Below are 20,393 nucleotides of genomic sequence, written 5' to 3' on the forward strand. Positions count from 1 at the left end.
CTGGCTGCGGCTGTGGGTCCCTGAGGGACAGAAGGGTCCTCTGGCAGGGCGCTTGTCCTGGTTTCAATTGGTACAGAGTGAATTTTCTTCCTAGTAGCTGCTGTGTTTTCGATTTACTATGAGAATAACGTTGACAACACATATTGTTTTAGTCGTTGCTAAGTAATGTTTATATTAAGTCAAGGACTTCTCCAGCTTCCCACAGAAGCTGAGGGAGCACAGACAGGACAAGCCAGCCAAAGAGATATTCCAATATTCCACGCCAGTGTATAAATCGGGATTGGCTGGGCGGTAGGGATCCGTGATCGCTGCTCGGGACAGGCTGGGCGACCCATCATCGGGTGGTGAGCGACGGCATCGACATCGCTTTATTTTGTATAATTTCACCATTATTTTTTTCACTTATCTCATGTTACTGTCCCATTAATCTCTCTTTATCTCAACCCACGAGGCTATTTTTCCTCCTCTTTTTTCTCCCTACTCTACTTGGCGGGGGGGGGGGATGTTGCGTGGTCCTTGTCGCCGGCTGGAACTCTTCGGCCTTGCCTCCTTCCGGGCGGGATGGCTGACAACCTTCCCTGACCGCTCCCACTCCGATCCCCTTCCGCCGCCGCGTGACATCCGGTGACTTTTTATCAACCAGTTGCTTTATCGACAAGATTCGGGACGCGGGAAAAGCCCTCGGGGGCGCCGGTGGCGGCGGGGCCCGGGACGGAGGCCCAGCCTCCGCCCCGGGCCCCGCCGCCACCGGCGCCCCCTGACCCCCGACCCCGCCCTCGCGGCTCCTCAGCCAATGAGCGGCCGTCGCCGCATCCGGGGCTTCCACCACCCCCCCCCCCCCCCCCGAGCCTCCCGCCCGCCGCTCGCGCTCGGCCATGGCGGAGGTGAGTGAGCCGCTGCCGGGCCTGGGGCCTCCCTCAGCCGGGCCGGGGCAGCGGGACCTCCCCCTACTTCCTCCTCCGAGCCCCGGCATCCCGCGGGGCGGATGGCGCGGGGGGCTCCGGGGCTGAGGGAGCGCGGCGGGGGGCGGGCAGGGGAAGGGCCCGGCGGGAGGCAGCGGCTGAGCCCGGGGAGCGGCGCCGGCTCTGCCCACCCGCCAGCGCCGAGGAAGCAACAGCGGGGCTGCCCGAGGCCGGTCCTCCGGGAGAAGGGTCCCGGGGGGCGCTTAAAGGGGTTTTGGGCCGGGGGACGCGCCGGAGCGGCTGGGGGGCAGCGCGGCCGCGGTGCCTGGGCCCGTGGCCCGGTGAGGGATGGTTCCACCGCCGGGCAGCGAGGGTCCATAAGGCTGGCGGAAAGGGGCAGGGAGCAAAGCGGGAGCCCCCGAGGCTTCGGCACAGCAGGGTCCGACAGCATCTGGGGAGCCGGGGTCGGAGGGGTGCGGAGCTGCTGGAAAGGGGCACATAAAGGCTGGAGGTGAGCGACAGGGCCTGAGCAGCGGGAGAACAGGGAGGTGGGGAGAGAGGGAATGGCAGAGGTCTGGGGAAGGTGGCGGGAATAGTTCGGCTGGGTGTCTGGGACCAGGAGAACCACCTCGCTGAGGGAGCGGGCAGGTGAGGGGGGCTTGTGGTCTGGTGCCCGGTGGAACACCCCTGCTGCCTCTCCCATTGCGACGCCATGTTTGGCTTGGTGCGTTGTGCCAAAACATTACTGCCGCCGCTCCACCAGACTTATGGTTGGTGATGCCATTACCTGTCCGGTCTTGACACGTCCTTGAAATATCCCCATCCTGTCGTAATGGTTTTCATGGCACATCCGCCTTCATTTCCATCACAAGATCCTTGTGGTGACCACGACGTGGGAAAAGGACGCTGGGAAGACATCGAGGTAGCTGGCTGCCCTGTCACAGGATCTCAGAACACTGCTAGCTGAGACAGCTTCTGTTCGACGGCAGGGCTTCGCTTTCAGGGTATTTCAGCGTTTTGCGTGAGGAAGGTGCATCTGGCCTGCCTGCCATCCCATCTAGAATGGCTTGGTCTTGGCTGCACTGATTGTCCCCAGCAGTGCAGGAGATTACCCATGTGTCTTGTCCTCTGTTCATTTTTTGCTCTTTCAGGTCCATAGCTTGCAGGATGAATCCGTTTCCATCCATACCACTTCCCTCTGGCTACAGCTGGGGTTTGTAGAAAATGGACCCACGTCAAGTAGTATGGACAAGGCAAAGGAACAAGGAACGCTTCTCTCACTGAGTCTGAAACACATGTTAAACTAGCTCAGGAAACCACGTTAGTTGTTAAAGCAGTAACACTGGAAAGGGAAACCTTCCCTCTTTTTCCTCACTTTCTTGCAAGTGCAGGTTTCAGCCTGAAGGGTTTTCTCTGGACAAGCAATCTGCCTTGCACTGGAAAACAGCTTTTTCAGTGCAAAAAGCTCAGGCCCTTCCTGTGCCTCTGTTTTCTAAAACATGGCCATTGCTTTGTTCCATGTGCTCAAAAACTTGAGGCCAGAATTAAGGAGGGAGTCCTGGAGTTATTCAGAAATACAAACATGGGAGTGAGTAATTAGTCAACCTCCATGTAACTCTTGACAGGAAAATTATTCTCATGCCTGAGAAGCAGAGACTAGTGGAAGGAAAGCAGCTGCTGGGAAACGTAAAGAGCGATTAAAGGAATTTAATCTCCCTTTGGTTTTTCCCTGCGGTTAAACGGTACATGGATGTAGGAGCCATTTTCCAGCATCGTGCTGCACTGCCAAAATAAATGGAGTTCGTCACTGTGACCTCTCATGGTGATCAAAACTGTCACCAGCCATAGGAGCATCTACACCTTGGCCAAGAACCATTCTTGATCTTGGAGATGCCTGGTAGTGCCTCGCTGTTGCTGCGTCTTTCTGACAGGTGTAATGATGTTGCTTTTTCTGCCTTCTCGGTGACGGTTGGATTTGAAGTGTCGGACTGCAGCCACCTCACCTTCAAACGGAATAACTCCACATCACGTGGCGTCGGCAATCAGTGTAATCAGGAATATTCTGTCATCATTTACATATTTAAGCCAGACTCGCCTTTCTTCCCTACTCATTTGACTTTGACTCTTGTTTCCATGGTCTTCTGGATTTGTAAATAATCTGAGGGATCTTTCAGTTTCACGCGTGTTTAAATTTGGGTGTGGAATGGGCTGTTTGCTTTGTCTGTCACTTGTCTCTTCTTTTCTCAGTCCAAACACGGCAATACTAGTTTTTTTATGGTGACTCCAGCTCACAGCAGTTCCCACTTGCTCTAATGCTACCTTATTGCTTTGGGGAAATAAACTCGTGATTAGTTACTGAGTTGTCATCCTGTCATACTGACTATTACTCTTCATTTCAGCACCTGGTCATTAATGTAAGATCTCTCCATTCCTGAAGTATTCTTGGCATCTTTTCAAGCCATCCCATCCACTGCTAACAGTTTCAGTCTTTGTTTTCATAATCCTTTGCGTGCAGCTCCTTATTGATCCCCATGCGAAGGAGGCGCAATCAATATACAGATTATTGTCTCAGGAGGGAGAGTTCTGCAGATCGCTCAAGACTGCAGGGAGTAAGTGTAGACCTCACCCTTCTCCTTTTTGTGAAACCGGAGTTGTTTGCTTGGAAGGATTTATCCCAGCAGGTTTTGTACTAGGTCACATTCCAGCAAGGCGCAACAAAGGGGCATTGACACTTTCCTGAGTTACAAAGCCGTTTCCCGGTATGACCATCCTCCAAATGGAGGCTGTCCGAACCCTTTCTGTCCCCTTCTCCTTTCATTATCCCATAAACTCCTCCCTTTTCTTTTAGTGCACACAGTCACTGGGCTCTGCTTGCAGCCAGACAAAGTGGTTTCCAGTGGGGTTATCTTGCTGCTAATAATCAGATGCTGAGGGATGGTGAGCTGCAGCGCAGTGTGCGCTCCAGTTGACTGAAGGCATCCTCTTTTCACCAGTTCTCGTAGAGGAAGGAACAAGAATTCCACAGGTGTTTCACAGATTCTTTCCCTTCCTCCCTCTCCATCCTTTTCTCATACGACAATATCTTCTGCTGCCTTCCAGGCCAACCGTTATCTTAGTGGTAATTATACCGGCAAAATAGCTGCCTCTCTAGTTGCTATGGAATTTGCAATATATGTGTTGATACCTGAAGACACTAACTTGGGACCCAAAGTCTGGGGTGGCTGTTTTGGTGTATGCTTTGCTCTGGTGTTAGAGGATGAATTTCGATGTGAAGCTGCACTGTGTTTCCTTAAATAAGTCTTAGGAACCTCGTACTGAAGCATTGTAGTGCCCTGGCTCCCACTGAGTAAGTGAGGAGCAATGGTGCACGGCTGAGATTATTAATGGCTGAGGATCATAAGAGATGTCATTGGTGACTGGGGGACTGACACTGTGATTTTCTTCTGCAGTCGGATGCTCTCAGTCACCCAAAGGCATCGGTTAATTACCTGCTTGCTCCCTACCTAGGCTGAACTTGATGAGCAGCATTTCCATGCACAGCAGCCCAAGGAGCAGCAGATGTTCTGGGTTGTTTTCCAGGCCTCAGCCCATTCTGCTGCCTGAACTTCTGACCGAGCACTGAATGCCAGAAAGCAGGTGCCTCTTCTTGGTGTCTACCTGTCTCACCCTTTTTCCCACCTCGCCTGTGCCGCTCGCAGTCCTACCAGACTCCTTCGCTGCCTGCTCAGCTCTAGATTTCTTTGCTCACCCCTCTGAGCCTTCTGGATGCGGTGAGGCGGTGGGGAGAAGCCAGCGGCTTGCGGCCGGCTGCTTCCCATTGCCTCTCCAAAGAGTGGGTCAGTCCATAAAGATGCTGTGTTCAAACAAGCGTGATGTGTTGAATTTAGAATCATGGCTTAGGGTCAAAATCCTTCTTTTATGTGAAATTGTAAGCCGTAAGGATCTGAGGTCTTAAACTGGTGAGAGGATAAATAATTAGTGGAGTGCTGAAGAGAAAAAAGATAAAATGGAAACACCGCCATATGCAGTTAGAGACTGAGGGGAAGGTGATGAATCTGGAGGAGAGGAGGCCTGGAAGAGCTGCTAAATACACTTGACTGGAGCTCTTTTTGCGCAGCACAGTTTCTAATGTTCCCCTGTGTGGGTTTTGTTACCTTTTGCTCTGAAATTAAATTAATTGCATTTGCTGGTGGGGTTAAGTGGCTGGAGGCGTGTTACGTCTTTAAGTAGAGATGTCTCAGCCATATTTTTCTCTTTTCTTGAAGGCCTCGGTTGGCCGGCAGAGTCCGAGGGTGGTGCCATACCCAGCCCACAGTCTATGTCCTGGAGAGCCTGGCCTTCAGAGTGCAGCAGGTAGCCACAGTTTAAGTATGCTTCTGTTTGTTGGTCTGGTTTCCAGAGGAAACAAGGCTCCTGTGATCAGCCTGTCTGTTCCCTTCTCCTTCCAATGTCTTCCGAACCTGTTGGTTGATTCCCATGCCATATGACCGAGGAGGAAAGTCTTAAAGATGCCAAAGCTCCTACAAGTGTCCATTTGCCCGTTCTTGCAATAAGAGGTAATTATCCTAAAAATGCCTCGGGCGAAGGAAAGGCTGCAGTGTGCATTCACATGTTATGACATTAGCGAATCCAGTCAGGAGACACACATAAATACTCAGAAAACCTTCAGATTCAGCTTTCAGTCAGTTGTGGGACTTGAACGTGCAGAGAACCGGGCTTTGCAATTTAGCGTTCACAGAGTGACTTCTTTCAGTTGTGTTCCCCAGCCCCTGTCCTTCCTTTCTGCCGAATCTCGTCCTCTGGCTTCCCATGGCTGCACACACACACAAGATGGGGGGCGTCCCGAGCTTTCTTGCGTCTGAAGATTTGGTCCGGGGTGGTGCTAGTATCCCAACTTCTTCTCATCCCTGCAGTTGTGTCAATGGGCTCAGCTGATCATCGACTGAACCTGGCAGAGATCCTTTCACAGAATTATGGTGTACGGGAAGAAAGGGAAGAAGAAGATGATACTCAGGAGAAGCAGAAATCTTTAGAAGAGCTGGAGAAGAGTATCAGTGCCTCTCAGGTAAAGGCGGCAAGGGAGGGGAAGGGAAATTAAGTGCTGGATTTTCTTGTTTGCTTCGACAGTACTGATACCGAAAGTCTTTGTGAGAAGCTCTGACTTGCTTGCTCAGCTGCAGTGCGCTGTGTTTAGGTCCACCCATCAACGAGCCTTAATGTTTGGATTTGGATAGGAAGGAATTGGTTGACAGCAGGTAACAGCAGTAAATTTTGGAGTCCTCCTCTGCCGAGTAGCCACTCTGACGAGGTGGTCTTTGCTCGCCTTGCTAAAGAGCCATCACCGGCTTGGGTGCGTGTCCGTTTTGCAGCGGAGGAACCACAAAGACGAGGTGATGTCCTCCTGTGGGTGGTCCCACGGAGGCCTCGGTGGAACACAAAGCGTGTTCTTGGGGACAGAGACTTCTCTTCTGGTCAGGCACGAGACTAATATAGGGATTTGCTCCTTCCCTGCCTTGGTATAAATACAGTTCTGCTTTCTGGCATCTGTTCACCAGCAAGAAATCTAGTATAAAAAAGAAGTACATTTTGCAAATGCCCTCAACTGTACTGCTTTGGGGTGAAAGTTCCTGGCTTCTCCATACCTTTGAGAAGAACAGGTTATGGGGAGTCCCGACAGACTGTGCCTCCTTCATTACACAGCATTACCTGAGGCAGTTCAGAACCCCCAGAAGAGCAGAGCTGCCTTGACTGCCTCTGCGTGTCTCTGTTCACTACAGCTGGTGTTGTACTCGGTGATTGTTCCATTCCTGATGAAGCTTTGTCCTCCTCTCGCTCAGAACAGTGAAATGCCATTTGAGGAGCTGCTTGCACTTTACGGCTATGAGGCATCTGATCCCATCTCGGAGCAGGACAGTGAGAGCAATGACATTACTCCAAACCTCCCAGATATGACTCTGGATAAGGTAAGAGCCACTGCGTGTTCGGGTGTATGCCGTTAGCCTGCTCTGTGGGTTACTGTACTGTCTTGGAGCTTGAGACGTCTCGTTGTCCTGGTTTGAGGTAAAACAGAACCAGTTTTCTCATTTGTAATTTTACTTTTTAGCTGGGCCTCTTCTAACTGACTAACGTCTGAAATTAACAGCGTATGGTTCAGAAACTGTTCACTCTCAGAGTGATAAGACCTGATTATACCAAGGAACGGTGCGCACAGAGGCTCTTGCTTATACTTATTGCTATACCAACCAAGGGCAGCGAACTTCGCCGTTTGCCCCGTTAGAGGGTCGGAAGCGGAGAAGCGCAGAGGGATTCCACCTGCAGGGAGGAGCAGACGGGACAGGCGACCCAAAACCGACCATCAGGGTATTCCATCCCATCTGCATCACGCTCGGTGTAAAAGCCGAGGGATCAAAGGGGCAAGGCCGCTCTGGCTCGTTTTTTCTTCGATGGCCGACGTCTGAGGAGGACCCTGTCTGTTCATCTGCCTTTGATCCCGATCCCAGCATTCCTGACTCTAGTTGCGGAATTCAGCTCCCGTCCGTCGCTGACTCCAGTCTGGGGCTTTCCCTGCGTCTGCTGGCGACGCGATCGTCATCCTGGGAGCTGGATACGGTTTTGTATATATTGTACACTTTTTTTTATTATTAGTCTATTATTATTTACTATTTCCTTACTTATTATTATTTTCGTTAAAGTAGGTTAGTTCTTTTTCTACACTCCTAGATCTCCTTATCTCTTCCTCTCCTCTCTGGGGCTGGGGAGGACGACCATCTGTCGTTCTGATTGGCCAATCCGGCCAAAACCACGACAGATTTCTTGGTGCCCAACGTGGGGCTTCAACCCACGACCCTGAGATTAAGAGTCTCATGCTCTGATAATAAATCTGTCGTGGTTTTGGCTGGATTGGCCAATCAGAACGACAGATGGTCGTCCTCCCCCCCATCTCTCCCCAGAGAGGAGAGGAAGAGATAAGGAGATCTAGGAGTGTAGAAAAAGAACTAAACTACTTTAACGAAAATAATAATAAGTAAGGAAATAGTAAATAATAATAGACTAATAATAAAAAAAAGTGTACAATATATACAGAACCGTATCCAGCTCCCAGGATGACGATCGCGTCGCCAGCAGACGCAGGGAAAGCCCCAGACTGGAGTCAGCGACGGACGGGAGCTGAATTCCGCAACTAGAGTCAGGAATGCTGGGATCGGGATCAAAGGCAGATGAACAGACAGGGTCCTCCTCAGACGTCGGCCATCGAAGAAAAAACGAGCCAGAGCGGCCTTGCCCCTTTGATCCCTCAGCTTTTACACCGAGCGTGATGCAGATGGGATGGAATACCCTGATGGTCGGTTTTGGGTCGCCTGTCCCGTCTGCTCCTCCCTGCAGGTGGAATCCCTCTGCGCTTCTCCGCTTCCGACCCTCTAACGGGGCAAACGGCGAAGTTCGCTGCCCTTGGTTGGTATAGCAATAAGTATAAGCAAGAGCCTCTGTGCGCACCGTTCCTTGGTATAATCAGGTCTTACCCCTCTGAGAGTGAACAGTTTCTGAACCATACGCTGTTAATTTCAGACGTTAGTCAGTTAGAAGAGGCCCAGCTAAAAAGTAAAATTACAAATGAGAAAACTGGTTCTGTTTTACCTCAAACCAGGACACTCATAGTTCTTTTCAGGTGGGGTTTGACCAATGCCAGGGGAAGGGGCCTGCCTAGTTCTGGTGTCCCAGTGAGGAACGCCAGGTGCAGAAATGTGGATGCAAAGAGCTTAGAGGAGACCAGAGAAAGGATAACTGTTTTAAAAAGAACACTGCAAAAACTCTATGGAACTTGGGTTACGAGTCTTTGCACGTAGATGTGGATCTGTGGAGAGTCAGGGAAGGTTTGTATCTTCCCAGGTGAAGCTATGGCTCCTCCTGTTCTAGCCAAAGTCTTTAGAAAGCTTTTTTCTTTTTTTTTTTTTTTGTTTTTTTTTTTTTTAAACTTCCAGGATCTTTGAGATACTTGCTGTGAGTGGAGCTCTGCAGAAGGGGCCACTTGCTCATCTTCTCTCTGGCTTCCATAGGAGCCGCTCTCTTGGACCTTGTAGAAATGCTTCTAGGGAAGATAATCTAGGGGTGGTGGGGAGTGTGAGAAGGAATCTGTCTTCAGAGAAGCTATGGGAGGGTGAGGAGAGGTGTGGATGTGGCCGCCTTTGGCCAGAAATGCTTTACTGTAGGCCTCACCTCCCCTCATATACTTTTTTTTTTTTAATTTAAAAATATTTTTCGCTTTCTTGTTGTTGTTAAAAGGAACAAATAGCGAAGGATTTGCTTTCAGGGGAAGAAGAGGAGGAGACGCAGTCTTCAGCTGATGATCTGACTCCATCCGTCACGTCCCACGATGCATCAGACCTATTCCCAAACCAGCCTGGCTGTATGTGTTGCCAATTTCTAAGTAATCGTTTATTGTTGTGCAGGGTAGGGCAAGAATGTTTTTCTTTGTTTTGTCACTTTGTTCCACTTTCCTTTTGGGGGCTGCAAATACACCTGATTGCCAGTGCTGTTACCGAGCATTGGTTAGGATGTGATAGAGTGCACGTGAGCAGCGGGACGAGGAAAGAATGGTCTTTAGCTGCAACTACCTTTTTGCTGCCTGCTGTAATTGCAGGCTGGAAGATCAGTACCTGATCTGACATCCCTGGAAGTGAATAAATTCAGTAGTCCTAGTGGTGTGATATATTGTGGCACTTCCTAAATATTGGGATATATGGGAAACCAAAGTGTGTGATAGATGCAGCATGAAGTCATGTTACTCCTTCTGCTAGCCTGCAGGATGAAGGAGTCTGAGCTCCCCACGTTGGTCCGCATCACGCATGTGGCAAGCGTACAAATTCATTTATTTAAAAGGAGAAAAATAAAACATGGATAAGCTGTCACTGAGGACCATGCTGAAAGTAACTTTAGGACAGAAAGCGAAGGGAAGGAGAGGGAACATAGAGCAGAAGCAAAAAAACCCCCACGTTTCATAACTACAGATCTTTTTCTTCGCCACAAAGCAAACAACTTCCTTGCTGATGAAGACAAAGAACCCTGTTCATCTCCATGTGCTTCCTCCATGGCTGAGGATTCAGAGGAGGATTCCATCCCATCCAACGAGTGTAAGAAGGTAAACGATGCGAGCGCATTGGGAAGGGGAGGTGGTGCAATGTGCCTGAGTCTGAGAAAAGCACGACACCAAAGCGCGGTGATATTTCCCCAAGAAATTTTCTTTTTATTTTCTTTTGCTCAGCGCCTTGTGTTTTGTGGTAAGGTGGTAGAAATGGGTTACAGGAGTTTTTTTTAATAAGACCTTGAATCTGTATCTGAAATTATCTTCTGCTTCAGCTATGGAAGATGCTGGTGTGCCTTGGTAAATTAAAACTGCAGCCTGTAGCCCTATAAAGGTGAAATGCTGTGCGATATTCCCAGCTGGATTTACTCAGAAAAAAACATCACACAAAAGAGAGGAGCGGGCTTCCAAATTTGTGAAGGTTGCGGGAGAGGTTCTGCGTTTCTTTATCTCCAGCCTTAGCTGTTTGCCATATATCTTTAACATTAAAACTATGTAAATGCCTAAGGTCCCCACAGTATCATCTGGCTGGTAGTAACTCTTTTTAGTTACCCTATAAAATAGTCAGGGTTCCCTAGAAGTAATAGTGACAGTGGGGACTATAGATATATAAATCGGCCTCGCGGTGTCATAGTCCCTAAATCATGAATTACACCTCAGTGCCTACGTGGAGCGTTTTCCATTTCAATTTACCCACTTCTCTGTGGTGATATTTCAGGAGATCATGGTTGGACCTCAGTACCAAGCCAGTGTTCCCATCCTCCACTTAAGCAGGCATGGTGAGAAAGGTAAGGCGACCTGCTTTCTGTATCGGGTTTGGGTGTAGGGCTACTGGCCCGGCGTCCGACGGGGCCCTGCTTCACCAGTTCTGCTCTAGATCTTGGCACCTCTCAGTGTTGACACCAAAATTTACAGCTCCACCTGAGCTAGCTGTAAACCAGCCCGTTTGAATAGGGCTAGTAATACAGCTACGGGAGATAACGGAGCTCAGTGAAAACTGGGTTGGTGCGACAGGTTTGGAGGAGGGGGCTCAGCTGTAGCCAAACACAAGGAACACCCTTCTGGAGATACTTAATTTCTTTTTCTCTGTCTTCCTTAAGTGGAGTCGGTCCCTTTGTAGAAATAAGTACAGAAGATGCTAATGTTTTTATCTGAATAGAAAAGTCTCAGTATTTCTGATTATTTTTTTTATTGCAGAGTCTTTCTTCTTGCTTTCCTCTGTGCTGTTATTTTACTTAAACCTCTCTCTGCGTCCTTGTGTGCTGTGTTCTCGTGGACTAAGAGCTTTGAAAGCCAAAAGGGGCAAGAATCATAGTGATGCAGTGTGCTCCTGCTGGTCTGTGTGGGTGGAGCAGCTCGTGGAGGAGCGTAACAAGCCATCACAGGAGAGGGACAGCCTTGCAGCTGCTTAGGTTTGTGTCTAGGCCAGGGAGAAGGTCTTCAGCCTAGGCCAGGGTTGGAGCTCAAAGCTGCCTTCGCCTCCCACTCCTTTTGTTTACTCTGTGCTGGAAAGGACACCTGAGAACCTAGGGGGTTTTAGTTTCCAGGAGTAATGAATCAAAGCAACAATCTTTTGAGAACATGGTAACAAAAACCTTGTCAACCAGCCCTTCTGAAGAAGTGGAAGCAAGCCGAGCCTGTGCTTAGGGCTCTGAAAGAGGTATAAAGAGTATTAAGCTTATCTGCCTCCAAAACTGGGGGGGGAAATGTAGTGCCTTCACAGAGATAGTTTCTTCTCTAGCGCCAGGTTGGAGTACCAAGCAAAGATTTCCTCCCTCCTTCTGTCTCTCCCATGCAGACCATTTCTCAAAAGCAGCAGAATTCTCTGATTAGCTTATTTCAGTGCTTTTTCTGTTAGCCTATGAGAACGAAGATCAGCTGCTTTGGGACCCAAACATACTCCCCGAGAGAGAGGTTGAAGAGTTCCTGTACCGTGCGGTGAAGCGGCGATGGGAGGAGCTGTCTAGCAGCAGCCTGCCCGAAGGAGAGATGGTGAAGGACAACGAACAGGTAAAAGCGGGGGCTTCTTGCAGCCCACAGACGCTCTAATGGCGCTGGTGTAACAGTGCAAGGTTTGCTGCAGAGATCCTGACTGAGAGCCCGAAAGAGAGAGAGAATGAGAATGAAAGAAGAGAATGAGACCGGACTCCTGTGATCCTCTGCTCCCACTTCCTGGATAAGTGAGGGTGTGCTTCTTGGCTGCAGTCTCAGGAGGCCGTTCCCCTCCAGTTGGGAAGACTGGAAAGGGATAGTGGATCGGACCACAGGCCTGTCTAGCTTAGTACTTTCCTTCCAACACAGTAACGTGTTTGTGGGAAGCAAGTAACAGATGGGGCAAGTAGAGAACGGGTACCATTTTGACTGTGTTCTCCCAGTATCCCAAACTCTCTGAGCCAGAGCTTGCAGCAGGAACATCCTTTTGGATCTCTCCTCTATAGCATTGTCCTAATTCTTCTTTGAAGCCAGCAGAAGATCAAACATTTGGCTAAGAAGCTTCAGAGCAGTTGCGTTTCTTCTAAGCCAGCCAGGTTAGGTTCTCATGGTAAGCCTGCGGGAGCACGGAGGCATACCTGTGATCTGCGGAGCCGCTGGCAGAACTGCATCTTTTCAGTCCCATGGTTTGTTATCCAGTGCCTTGAAAAGTGGAATAATCTACGCTGATGGTCAAGCTGGGGTTAACGGCAAAGTGGCTCTTGGGAAAAATTAAGTTTTACGAGGCAAACATGAGTCATGAGCAGGTTTGGTTTGTGGTGTGTTGCTCAGGTACGTGCTGTTGGTAATTTTCTTCTGTTTCCTAGGCTTTGTATGAACTGGTTAAATGCAATTTCAATGCAGAAGAGGCACTGCGGAGGTTACGGTTCAATGTGAAGGTTATCAGAGGTGAGAACCCCCCCATATTTTGGGTTTTACCCGAGACATGAAGGCACACGTGACTAGATTCTGTACATCTCCAATTCCTCTTTCTTTCTGCTCTAGATGAGCTTTGTGCCTGGAGTGAGGAAGAATGTAGAAATTTTGAACATGGCTTCAGGGTCCATGGGAAAAACTTTCATCTTATCCAAGCAAACAAGGTAAGGACACTCACCCCTGCATCCCACTAAGGCAGAGGGAAGGAGGCACGTGCGTTTGCACCAGAGGTACGTTTCGAGCCTCGGCTAATGCAGGAAGTTCAGGACTGCTGAGTTCCGACCCCAGGCTTTGTGTTGACTCATGCTAGCAGGTGATGGGCTGTTCACTGCCCTGCTCTGCCTTATTTTCCAGGTGGGAGAAGTCACAAACACCACTGACCTGCATGAGTGATGTCAGTTAATTACTGATTAGCCCTTTCTGGAGTCTCAAAAGTTCTTTCCAAACTCTCAGCCCTTGCAGTACTTCTGTGAATGAGTGAGTTGAGCATGTGGATGTTTTGTAAAGTCCCCTGGGGTCCTCTAGAATGAAAGATGCTGTTGTAGGGAGAGCTGGGCCCCAGGACATACGCTGCTGTGCTGGGAGTTGGCAGAACCAGAGAGTCCAGTTCTACCGCTGATTAATTGTGGGCATGTTGACGCTGGCCGGTGAAAACGGACGCAGGTTTGCTCTCTTGATGTTAAGTGTGCTATTGGAAGCGCAGGAAGGCCCTGCCCGAACGTGCCGTGTGTGAAGCCACACTGGGGTCTGCAAGAACAGTTGTGCACTGTGGGGAGTTCTTCCTCTGGCCGGTTACCACCTCGGAAAGCTCAGTATGTGCTTCTGTTCTGCAGCATAGATGTGTCCATAGCAGTATAAACGACTCTAATGCACTTTGTTTTCCGTGCTGATTAAATGGGAGAATAGTCCTTGCTCCATAAGATCCGTGATGCCTGGCTTTCTGACTAGGATGTTTCTCCTCAGGTCCGCACCCGGTCAGTGGGTGAGTGCGTGGAGTATTACTACATGTGGAAAAAATCAGAGCGCTATGACTACTTCACTCAGCAGACTCGTTTAGGAAGGAAGAAGTACGTCCTCCACCCTGGAGCCACGTGCGTGGAATATTCTCACACTAAAATTAGTAATATTAACCTCCCATTGAAGATTCCTGCTGCAAAGCACCTGCGCTTAAAAGACTGCGCTGTTTCTGCTTTAGGAGGTTTCTTGGGTGGGAGCACGGGGGGATGCAGCGGATATTCTCAGAACATAAACACTGTTAGCGTGGGGAGGGGAGATAAAGCCATTATTTGCTTGGACGTAGACTTCCTTGTGTCAGAAAAAACTGTTTTGTTTCAGACAAATGCAGCCAGAAAAATGAAGGCTAGGGTCAGGGATTCAGAGCTGATCTCGGCAAACAATTCAGTGAGGTTTCGGGAAGGAAGCATTTTAAGTTCAAAAATACACTATTTCTGGTGGCCTGGAACCTGAATTAATTTCTTTCGCTGCTGCCACCCTTTGAGGCAAATTCTTCACTCTGAAATGTATGGTGATGACCGAAAATACTTTTCAAAAAGGTCGAAAGTGAAATATTTTAAAAGGTCAAAGTGAAGTATTTAAGTTAAATCAATTAAAAACATTAGGTGAAGTATTAGATGTATTTTTTTTTTTTTTAAATTGTGATGCAAGACAGGAAAATACCTGAAATCTCAAATCCCCCCCGGGGTGGGAAAATATTTTCTCCTCGCTTGCTCTTTGCGGGCACACTAACACTGTCACAACCCGCTGCAGTCGTCCTACGAAGCTGTTCCCCGGGGAGAGCGTTTGACTGTTTATTTCGTTATGGAAGGGGCTGAGGCTGAGAGAGAGCTGGCCGGGGGGGGCGGGCAGTGCAATTTGTTTCGGAAAGATGCAGAGCCTGGTCTAGTTTATCCTGGGCTAGTCTTAGCCACGCTGAGCTAACTGCCATGGCCTCAGTGCAGAGGCTACGCTGAGCTCTGCAGACCAAGAAGGGTTTGGCCATTCATTCTAGTGAGGTTTCTACAATCCCGTTGCTTTATTTGTTAACGGCTTTTAATCTGGCACCGTTTTCCCTGCCTGCATCTCTCTGCTTAACAGGTGGTGGCAGTGCTATCTGTCTTTCCCCACAGGGATTACGCTGACAATGACTTGGATGGGGGTGAAGTAGAAAACGCCAGTCGTTCTCGGAGCTCCCCACCGATTCCCTCTGCGACTGGCTGCCTGGATTCTCACTTCGGTCAAGATCAGCTAGCAATAGAGAGCACAGGTAACGTCCTTTTCTTCTCTCTGCCAGGGGGATGACTCGTCTCCCTCACTCAGCAGCACACACCCTCCTTTGCCTTTCTCCCATTGCCGTTATCCAGCTTCTTCTACCTGCGTCTTGCCAGTGTGCTCACGTTCAGAATCACAGAATGGCCGGGGTTGGAAGGGACCTCTGGAGACCATCTCCTCCAACCCCCGGCCACAGCAGGGTCACCCACAGCAGGTGGCACAGGAACGCGTCCAGGCGGGCTTGGAATGTCTCCAGAGACGGAGACTCCCCCACCTCTCTGGGCAGCCTGTGCCAGGGCTCTGCCACCCTCACAGCAAAGAAGTTCCTCCTCGTCTTGAGATGGAACTTCCCATGGGCAAGTTTGTGCCCGTTACCCCTTGTCCTGTCCCCAGGCACCACTGAGAAGAGCCTGGCCCCATCCTCCTGACACCCCCCCCTTTCAGTATTTATCAGCATTGATAAGATCTAAAGATCTAAGACTAAAAAGCCCCAAATCCCTCAGCCTTTCCTCATCAGAGAGGTGTTCCAGTGCCCTCAGCATCTTGGCAGCCCTTTGCTGTCCCCTCTCCAGCAGTTCCCTGTCCTTCTGGAACCGGGGAGCCCAGAACTGGACCCAGCGCTCCAGATGGGGCCTCCCCAGGGCAGAGCAGAGGGGGAGGATGACCTCCCTCCACCTGCTGGCCACTTTGCCCTGGGCAGATTTTGGTGTGAGCAAAGGAGACTTGTCTGCCTCTACGTTGACTTTAAAAGAGTTGTTCCTGCTTGGGGCTTGGAGGGGTGGCCTAAGTCATTTGCAAACCTAAAAGATTCGCACCGGCATTGGGCATCTGAGTCAGGTGCTTCCAATGCCGTAACACGCAGACGCTCCAGACACGGGCAACTCCTCTGGAGGCTGGTGCAAGGCTCCAGCAGTCAGGCCGTACCCGTGAGCCGCTTTCAGAGCGAGCTGGATGTGAGAAGACTCACAGGGAGCCTGAAATGGGTTCCTTCCCTCACCACCCCACCGCAGGCGAGGGTTTTGTGTTGGCACCTCCCGGGGGCTGTCGGCATGAGGGGGTAGGACTTAGGATTTGGCTTATCTTGGAGTTTCTCTGCGAGATTTCCTTCAATTTCCATAGAAACACTGATGGCCTCCCATCTGCTGTCTGCATCTTGCCTTTCTTCGGTACATGCTGGCAGGGATCTTGGTTGCTATAATAAAGAAACATTTGTGCCATCAAACAAATACTGTTGTGGTGGGGTGGGATTGAACTGGATTCTGGTTTTTTGTACGTCATGGGCTCACTCTGGCTTTCTTCCTCCCTGTCTGTCTGTCCCTCTCCCGCGTGTCCCTCCTTTGCGGTGTGCAGAGCCCCTGAGCGTGGAGAGCACAGCCTGCAGCCTGGGCAGCATGAGTGAGTCGGGGCAGGGCTACGAGTGCAGCACTCCTTCGGAGACGAATTGTTCCTTCGACCCCACGGAGGAGACGTCCTCAGGCGCCATCTCGGCTCCCTGCACACGACATACTGTCAACCCCTCGGAGTCGGGGCTCTATGCTTTGCCGCCATCAGGACCAGGACTAGCGGAGAAGCAGGAGACGTTGCAGAGCTCTGGTGAGACGATAACCATGGACTTCACTCTCCCTGCAGACATTAACGAGGGTTTGCCTTTAATTGCTGGCCCTGTGGATTTGGACAGAGACCCAGAGGCAGTGGTGGCCCCTGCGCAAGTGTCCTTATCGGTCACAGATTTTGGCCTCATTGGCATCGGAGATGTAAATAGTTTTCTGACTGCTCACCAGGCTTGCCCGGCACCTGTGGCTCGGTCAGAGCCTCTGTCACAGTGAGAGTCTCCAGTCACAAACTTGTCACAGACCCAGCAAGGACTTTGACCTGACTGAGTGAAATCCTGGAACTTCCGCTGTTCCGCAGGGACAGTTTGGAGCTGTTGGTCAGAATCCGTCTTTCCATCCTCCTTGATCCAAGGCTACAGTGAAACTAAAACACCTTTCTGCTCCAGTCTGTTCCGACACAATCACGCAAAGCTGGTGGCTGGCTTTAGTGAGGGGGGGGCTCCGTCACCCCCCCGTTTCGTTGACCGCGTGTCACCCCAGGTAATGCCAGGCTGTTCAGAGAGTCCCTGCCCTTGGGACAGGGAAAACGTCCCTTGTCCCCCGGCGGGACGGTCTGAGTACAGAGATGCTTTGAGAGCAGGGATGTGTCGCTGGGACGGAGGAAGCAGTCTGGAGGTCCGAGAGCTGAGGAAACCCGCAGGGAGCACAGGTCCACCCAGGCCGCAGGGCGGTTTGCCTGCAGCGAGGGCCATGGCGATGCCAAAGGAAGATGAGGGGTCTCGGCCCTTCCGCCACGGCGAGCGTGTTGCAGTAGAAGTCATCCTCCCTCTTCCCCTCCCAACAGCTATCCTGCGCTCCTGAGCCGTGGCTTGGGACGGGCACCCACGCCGCTGTTGCCAAACCACGCAGCTCGGCGTGTCTTTGCCCGCTCTCCCGCCAGCTCCAGGTGCCTGGTCCGGCCCTTGGGCGGGAGCGTCAGGCCTCGGGAAGGGATTCTGCGTGGTGCAGTAGCGCTCTGTGCGCTTAAGTCCTTCTCACCGTTCCGTCGCGGTGGCTGGGCCGTGCAGAAGTTGTAAAGGGAGTTTCTAGACCCCACGAAGCGACGTTGGCCCTCACGGCGGCGCGGTGCTGCCGCTTCTCTTACTGCTGGTGGGTGACTGATCCTTGCTGACTGCTGCAGTGCAAGAGGGTAAAATGCAGATGAAAACATCCGTAGCTTCCCAGCTCGTTCCGACCATTCGTCAGCTGTGGGAGGAGGAGGTTGCTCGGCTCCCAGGCCACCAAGTCTAGGACGCCAGTGCCACCAGCGCGGTCCCAGGCAGGAGAGCGCAGCAGTCCCTGGGCATCCCTGCCCCGTTCTGCGTCACAAAAAAAGCTCTCTCTTTTCTGAGAGGAAAGTATGTCTTTACTGCCATTAGCAATGTTTCGAGGAGGTGACAGTGGTGGCCCCGCGTGGCAGCGAGGTGGCCGGCTGTGGTGCAGAGGGCCGCAGTGGCATGTTCATGGGTGTGCTGGAGGCCGGAGCTGCTTCGTTTCCCGGGTGTGTTCCAGGTCTGGCGTTTACCACTGGCCTAAATCCACATTCCCCTTTTTTTCCATGCAGGGAATGCTGTCTGCTGACTTGCTGGGCAAGGCTCTGGTGCAGATGTTCCTTCCTCCAGCCATTTTCTGCGTTTGGGAAGGGGTCTGGGTTGAGGTTTTTGCTTGTTTTGGTAGAAGCCTTGGGGCTGTGATCCTCCAGTTGGTTCGGCTGCCGGTGGATTTGGAAGATGGCTAAAACTATTAGCCTGGATCCTCCTTTTACCCGGCCCTGTGAAGTTGTGCTGAGCCCTGCAGTGGGAGCCCGGAGACGGCACGGGCCAGCTTCACAGGATGGCAGGATCAGACCTCGCCTCTCATCTTCCAAGCCCCAGACCCGTGTTGGTGCCGTAGCAGGGGTTTGCTTTGGTCCCTGGCCAGCTCTGCTGCGAGGTGCTGAGCTCCAGCCACGCGCAGCTGCCTTCACCGGGCAGCGCTTTGTCAACCAGAAGACGCGGTGACCGGAGGTCTCCCCTCCAGCTGCTCTCAGCTGCTGGGAACGGAAAGCAAATACGAGTGCCCGCTCCATAGTGGAACTGCCCAGGCTGTGATTTCCCCTTTTCTGGGGGAGAGAGGAAGCTCCTTGGCTGGGAGGAGAAGAGGAGGCAGGGTGAGAGCACGGGCAGCCCTCCCAGGGAGGGCCAGGCCTTGGCATCTCCTCTCCATCAGCCAAGAACATTCTTAGTTTTCCTGAAACCATTATTTTTTTTTTTTTTTTTCCTTTGGTTTGTTTCAAGCCCTAATGAAAGGAGAGGGGAGGCTGGGGGAGGCAGAAATGCCTCTTATTTATGTTCTTCAGTGTTGTTTACAGATTCGCATGGGGTCTTTCAACATGAGTGCGGCGCTTTTTCCACATAACTTTTAAGGGAGAGGGGTGGAAAGGGCTGGGACAGGGAGGTCACTTGGGGAGGAGGTTTGGTTTTGGTTTTCTGTTGGGGTTTTCTTTTTCCTTCTTACAAAGCACATTCACTTTGAGCCGTTCCCAATGCTGGACTCTTTTTTTTTTTTTTTTTTTTTTTTTTTCCCCCCCCCCCCCTTCCCCCCCGCCCCAAGCCCTACACTGTGAAGTGATACTGCCTTGAAGACCCCTTGACGTTATTTATTTAATTAAAAACCTAATTTGAAAGCGAGCCGCAAGCCTGTCGTGGTTTTGGAGGCTGAGATGCCGCAGTCCTGGGCTATTGTGATGGCGGAAGCGAGAAAAGGGGTCGGGGTCTGTGCCTTTTCTGTCTGATCCTCTCCCAGCCCGGGTGAGGGCTCGGCGGCTCCGTGGGCAGGGACGGGATGCCCGGCTCGGCGCTGAGGAAGCTGGTGGCTAAAGAGCTGATCTCGGGTCGGTCCTCGGGGAGGTGGTGGGGACAGGGAGTGACCCTGGGGGCTTATGTCCTCCCATCTCGGGTGCCACCGCTGCCTGTCGGAACAGCCCTGTGTCCCGGTGCAGAAGCTGAACTTGACTTGTCTTTAGCGCAGCTGCTTCTGCTTGCCGAGGAGCGTCTTCATCAGTGAAGAGCTCGTGCCTCCAGCCCGCCTTGCTGGAGCCAGGTCTGGTCCCCGTGGCCGGAGCGCCCGTGAGCTGCCCCTGTGGCTGCAGCTCCTGGCCTGGGTGGTCTGGGGCTGGTTCTTGGGGTCCCTCCTTTCTCCATTCATAGAAGGTGTTGGGTCGGAAGGGACCTCTGAAGGCCATCCCGTCCAACCCCCTGCAGCGAGCAGGGACAGCTTGAACTAGATCAGGTCGCTCAGAGCCTCATCCAGCCTGGCCTTGAATGTCTCCAGGGATGGGGCCTCCACCCCCTCTCTGGGCAACCTGGGCCAGTGTCTCACCACCCTCAGGGTAAAGAACTTCCTCATGTCTGGTCTAAACCTGCCCTGCTCTAGTTTAAACCATTGCCCCTCGTCTTATTGCTACAATTCCTGGCCCTGCCACCTTCCCGTGCCTTGTACCAGGGATGCCATCACAGCCCGGGAGGAGGCCTGGCTTCCTTGGCCGTATTTACCCCCCCGGCGCTGTGTGTGGAGGGGCGGGAGGTGTCCATTGCTCTTACAGGTGCCCCGAGTCCTCTGAAACCCCGGCAGCCTTCGGAGAGCCAGTGGCGGGGGGAGGCGGGG

At 51.6% G+C, this 20,393-nt stretch overlaps 1 protein-coding gene across 4 annotated transcripts; it reads left to right on the forward strand.

Annotated features, from left to right (window-relative positions):
* The first annotated feature begins 1,096 nt into the window (after positions 1-1,096).
* Positions 1,097-19,299, forward strand: MIER2 (MIER family member 2). Of its 4 annotated transcripts, none has more exons than XM_054182140.1 (12): positions 1,097-5,255; positions 5,816-5,967; positions 6,680-6,865; positions 9,183-9,306; positions 9,929-10,038; positions 10,700-10,769; positions 11,840-11,991; positions 12,780-12,861; positions 12,958-13,052; positions 13,852-13,955; positions 15,015-15,151; positions 16,507-19,299. In XM_054182140.1, the coding sequence occupies exons 1-12, from the start codon at positions 5,135-5,137 to the stop codon at positions 16,980-16,982; spliced, it is 1,809 nt and encodes a 602-aa protein (XP_054038115.1). In that variant the 5' UTR covers positions 1,097-5,134; the 3' UTR covers positions 16,983-19,299. The 4 variants fall into 4 exon arrangements, with proteins under 4 accessions (XP_054038115.1, XP_054038114.1, XP_054038117.1 ...); XM_054182139.1 differs by having other exon boundaries at positions 1,108-5,255; positions 13,852-13,979; XM_054182142.1 differs by having other exon boundaries at positions 1,138-5,255; positions 6,740-6,865.
* Positions 19,300-20,393: the final 1,094 nt, after the last annotated feature.

The sequence above is a fragment of the Rissa tridactyla genome, chromosome 22, assembly GCF_028500815.1.
Source record: "Rissa tridactyla isolate bRisTri1 chromosome 22, bRisTri1.patW.cur.20221130, whole genome shotgun sequence".
NCBI classification, from domain to species: Eukaryota; Metazoa; Chordata; class Aves; order Charadriiformes; family Laridae; genus Rissa; species Rissa tridactyla.